The sequence below is a fragment of the Otolemur garnettii genome, unplaced genomic scaffold (assembly GCF_000181295.1).
Source record: "Otolemur garnettii isolate 467f Iridium unplaced genomic scaffold, OtoGar3 scaffold00038, whole genome shotgun sequence".
Classification (NCBI taxonomy): Eukaryota; Metazoa; Chordata; class Mammalia; order Primates; family Galagidae; genus Otolemur; species Otolemur garnettii.
The window spans coordinates 4,560,516-4,565,737 of record NW_003852433.1 but is presented as its reverse complement, the minus strand read 5'-3'; the positions used below and the strand labels follow the sequence as shown (position 1 = coordinate 4,565,737).

General features: G+C 49.2%; 1 protein-coding gene across 4 annotated transcripts in view; it reads right to left on the bottom strand.

The window, feature by feature from the left end:
* NF2 (neurofibromin 2) overlaps positions 1-3,641 on the bottom strand; it is a 112,505-nt gene extending 108,864 nt beyond the window's left edge. For 3 of the 4 annotated variants that reach the window (XM_023513302.1, XM_003789861.3, XM_023513303.1), the window contains exon 1: positions 3,089-3,641. In XM_023513302.1, coding sequence (XP_023369070.1) covers positions 3,089-3,202 — 114 coding nt within the window. In that variant the 5' untranslated portion in view covers positions 3,203-3,641. The remainder of the gene's footprint in view (positions 1-3,088) is intronic. The other variant, XM_003789860.1, reaches the window with a different exon arrangement.
* Positions 3,642-5,222: the final 1,581 nt, after the last annotated feature.

Below are 5,222 nucleotides of genomic sequence, written 5' to 3'. Positions count from 1 at the left end.
TGCAGCAATGCTTGGATCTGTTTCCTGTGAGGTGGCTGGGGATTCGAACCCGCCACCTTAGGTGTACGTGGCTGGCGCCTTAGCCGGTTGAGCTATAGGCGTCGAGCCATATCCCTGCCTCTTAAAGTGCTTGGTTACAGGTGTGAGCCACTGTGCCCAGCCAACAGTTGCATTTTTTAAAATAATTTTCATTAATTTTACAGGGAAATAAATCAGTGGCGCTCCTCACACTGTAATGCTGAAAGCTGATACTGCCTAAGGCTGCTTTTGTGTCACAAATCTAAAGACTTGAGTAGTTCCAACACAGACCTTCTAGCCTGTAAAGCTAAAACATTTACTACATTGCTCTGCACAGAAAAGGTATGCCAACTTGTAACTTCGGTTACTGCTGCCAATGCTGCTGGCCCACAAACTATTCTTTTTTTTCCCTTAAAGACAGAGTTTCCATCACCAGGAATGCTAAAAGTATAAATCTTAGTCCAGGTTTAGGAGATGATGGATGCCTTGGTTCAAATGAGCAGAGAATTCCAGCCTTCTTCTGCCTGCTTATTTTTGTTTGAACTTTTAACTGTTTGGATGATGCCTACACATGGGCATGGGAAAGAGCAATGTGTTTTACTTCAAGTTAATGCTGATCTCTTCTGGACACACATTCAGGAATGTTTAACTACCTACTTGGCATCCTACATCCAAAACAGATAAAACTATCACAAAAGGCAAATAAAAAAATGATTTGGTTTTATTCTTCAGTAAAGTCTTCGTTTTTTGGTTAAAAAATAAATAAATAAAAACAGAATTTCCCTCTGTCGGTCTGGGTAGAGTGCCATGGCATCATAGCTCACATCAACCTCAAACTCTTGGGCTTTGGCTCTCGGCGCCTGTGGCTCAAGTAGCCAAGGCACCAGCCACATACACCTGAGCTGGCAGGTTCAAATCCACCCTGGACCCACCAAACAACAATGACAGCTGCAACCAAAAAATAGCTGGGTGTTGTGGCAGGCGCCTATAGTCCCAGCTACTTGGGAGGCGGAGGCAAGAGAATCACTTGAGCCCAGGAGTTGGAAGTTGCTGTGAGCTGTGACACCATAGCACTCTACGCAGAGTGACAGCTTGAGGCTCTGTCTCAAAAAAAAAAAAAGAACTCCTGGGCTTGAACAATCCTCTTGCCTCAGCCTCCCCAATAGCTGGAACTACAGGCTCCTGACACCATGCCTGTCTAGTTTTTCATTTTTTTTTTTTTAGACACAGAGTCTCATTTTGTCACACTCAGTAAAGTGCTGTGGCATCACAGCAACCTCCAGTTCTTGAACTTAGGTGATTCTCTTGCCTCAGCCTCCCAAGTAGCTGGGACTACAGACACCTGCCATAACACCCACATATTTTTTGTTACACTTTGGCAGGGGCCGGGTTCGAACCTGCCACCCTGGGTATATGGGGCCGGCAACTTACTCACTGAGAGGCACCATCCTCGTTTTCTCGTTTTTCTATTTTTAGTACAGACCAGTCTTTTTTTTTTTTTTTTTATAAGAGGAAGGGCTTTATTCATCCGCTGGGAGCTTACGGCATAGATTTCCAAATGGCCGCGCTCCCAGACCAGTCTTGAACTTCTGAGCTCAAGCAATCCCCCAGCCTCTGCCACCCACAGTGCTAGGATTACAGGCATGAGCCACTGCACCCTGCCCTCAAACTATACCTTTTTTTTTTTTTGAGGCAGAGCCTCAAGCTGTCCCCCTGGGTACAGTGCCATGGCATCACAGCTCACAGCAACCTCCAATTCCTGGGCTCAAGCAAGTCTCCTGCCTCAGCCTCCCAAGTAGCTGGGACTACAGGCGCCCACCACAACGCCCGTCTATTTTTTGGTTGCAGCCATCATTGTTATCTGGCAGTCCCAGGCTGGTTTCAAACTCGCCACCCTAGGTATATGTGGCTGGCGTCTTAGCCACTTGAGCCACAGGCGCCGAGCCTATACTTTAATAAATAGTAAGAACTTAAATTACTTGAGAAGCAGTACTGTATTGGCTACAAGCTCAGTTCAAAACCCCATTTCACCATTTACTAGATATATGATTTGGGATACCTGCCTCACTGAATTTCTGTAAGGATTAAATGTGCACATATCTGGCACTTAGAAAGTACTCAACAAATGATACCTGTTATCATCATGCTGGAAACCTCATAAGTTTAAGACATCACCACGTTTTTCTTCAGTCTTTTTTCAGAGTATGTAAGCTTTGGAAAAGGGAAATATAAGCTTTCCAACAGACAAGATGCAACTCTTTTTTTGAGACAGAGTCTCACTTGGTCACCCCCCTTTGAGTGCTGTAACGTCATAGCTCACAGCAACCTCAAACTCCTGGGCTTAAGTGATTCTCTTGCCTCAGCCTCCCAAGTAGCTGGGACTACTGGCGCCCACCACAATGCCCAGCTATTTTTAGAAACGAGGTCTCGCTCTGGCTCAGTCTGGTCTTGAACCTGTGAGCTCAGGCAATCCACCCGCCTCCGAATGCTGAGATTAAAAGCGTGAGCCACCGTGCCTGGCCAAGATGCAACTTTTTTCTTTGCAGTTTTTTGGGCCGGGGCCGGGTTATGTCCCACTACCTCCGGTATAAGGGGCCGGCGCCCTACTCCTCGAGTCACAGGCGCCGCCCCCAAGATGCAACTTTTAATACCTGACTACCTAATGTTACCTAATGAAGTAAAACAATCAAACAAACCTCCTCTAAAGTTAAGCCACACTTAATAAGACTAGCTTAAGCTTGACACTGAAATCCAAAATTTGCTACTAGGGAAGCTTCCAGCCCTTTCCAATAACAATGAATGAAAACAGCCTTCAGGAAATGCTAAACCCAAAAGCCCTAGGAAAATAGCAGTAATTTTTAACATGAAGATTTGGGCCTAAATGGCCCTTTGCAGTTCTGCCCGTCTCTATCTATGCCCTGAAGATAAAATAAAGTGAATCCTTCGAGCTTCCATCTCTACCGTCACCGGGACGAGGACGCCCTGGTCCGTGTCAGTCGCGCGCCAGGGCCCACAGCGGGGATTCCGCCAGGCTTCTCGCCGTAGCCCGTCGGGGCTATCGGCCGGTTACCTCGCAATTGAACTCCATCTCGGCGTCCATAGTGATGATCCGCACGGTGAACGTCTTGGGCTGCTTTCTTTTGAGAGAGCTGAAGCTCATGCGGGAAGCGATGGCCCCGGCCATGGCGCGGGGCTCAGGCCCGGGACCCTCGCGCCCCAAGGCCTCCCCTCTGGGCTTGTTAGCCCCCCTGGAGGAGCCGCTCAGGCCTCAGGGCCACCATGGTAGCCGGCTGGCCGGCCTGAGAGCGGTCTGGGCTGCGCTGGTCTCCAGCAGCCAGCATGGGCCGCAAGGACCCTGCCCCAGACGGAATGTGAAGTAGGAAGGCAGGCCTTGACGGTCACTGAGAGAGGACGCGAGCTGGGACTGACGGGGCGGACGCAACCTGGGGCTACAGGACTATGGCCGGGGACGCTGGGACGCCCCGGGACGGGAATCCTAGACGGCAGTGGCCAGTCCCCGAGCGCCTCTCAGCGGCCGACAGCAGACGCGGGGCCGCGTAGCAGCCAGGCGCGCACACGCGCGCGTGGCTGTCACAGTCTTCTCGGTCCCCCCAGCTCCCCCTGACTCCGCCCTCAGAATCCCTGACCCACTACTTGCAGTACAACCTAATAAGCGGCTGCCACCCAGGCGCCGCAATTGGCTGAGAACATCAAGGGAGGCAGTACTTTCCCGCTCCGTCCCACCTCCTTCAGGTAGACTCCACCAATTGGAAGTTCCGTTCTAAAAGGACGAGCCGGCCTGAGCTCGGTGTTGAGTGGCTATATCGGCAGTCACTCCGAATCCTTTTGTTCATAGGGCTACACCTACTCTAGCAAGACTGGTTGACGTGGCGGAACTTGGTGCGCCGTAACCTAGTCGCGTAGAGGCTGGTACTGGGACGCCGGAGTTTGGTCCCTCTCTGGTCCAATAAGGAACTGCCCTGCTGACCTAGTACGCACGTAGTGTGGCGCCCCAGGGGACCGCCTTTCAGACACCTGCGGATATTCCTGTTTGGCACTGAAGCAATTATAAATACTGACCGCTTGTGTTAACCAAACTTAAAACACTTTGGAGGTCTCTTCAAGTAAACGGCACTTCTCCAGATCGTTTTGCTGTTGTTTATGAGAATTACTAGTAGTGATTGCACCTACCTCCTGGGATTGTTGAAAAATTTAGGCGCATTTAACACACAGAAGACTTTAGAATGGTGGCTGAGACTAAGTTGAATCCTGTGAAATTGCTGTTACTTGTAGATCAAAAAGGATTAGACAATGAAAACAGTTTTCATTTTGTATGTATGATCTGTATTTTCGAACCATATTACATGTAGTAGTTATTTATTTAATGTCATAAAGTTCTACAATGAAAGGAGAATTATACCTTTCGGTATGTAAACTACTGTAAGTAGTTTATTTGTTGTTTGTTTTGCGATATTCTCACTGTCACCCTGGGTAGAGTGCTGTGGCCTTATTACAGTTCACTGCAACCTCAAACTCCTGGGCTCAAAAGATATTCCTACCTACTCCTGAGACTATAGGCCCCATGCCTGGCTAATTTATGGGAAAGTCAGGGTCTTGCTCTTGGCTCAGGCTGGTCTTGAACTCCTGAGCTCAAGCAATCCTGCGTTAGCCTCCTAGAGTTCTAGGATTGCAGGTGAGAGCTACTGCCCCTGGTCTTAAGTAGCTCTTAGTGGTCAAATAGAGACAATTTCACGTGTTAGTGTTAACTTTGGTTAGCATCACCCCCACTCCACAGAAAGGCAGCATGATACTGCCACTTGCTGACTATAATCAAGACAGTGAGAAGTAAAGTTAGGACTGAAACCCAGATCTATCCTACTGAGAGCCTACTGGTATTACCACTGTGCCGCCCTTCTTCCCTGGTTGTGGCTTTCCAATTCTCCCTATTGCAGCCTCAAGAAATGTGAATTAGGCCAGGTGCGGTGGCTCACACCTATAATCCTAGAACTCTGCAGGGCCGAAGAGGATGGATTGCCTCAGCTCACAGGTTTGAAACCAGCCTGAGCCAGAGTGAGACTCTGTCTCTAAAAATAGCCACTCTCGGCTTGGCGACTGTGGTTCAAGCGGCTAAGGCGCCAGCCACGTACACCTAAGGTGGCGGGTTCGAATCCCCAGCCCGGACCCGCCAAACAACAATGACGGCT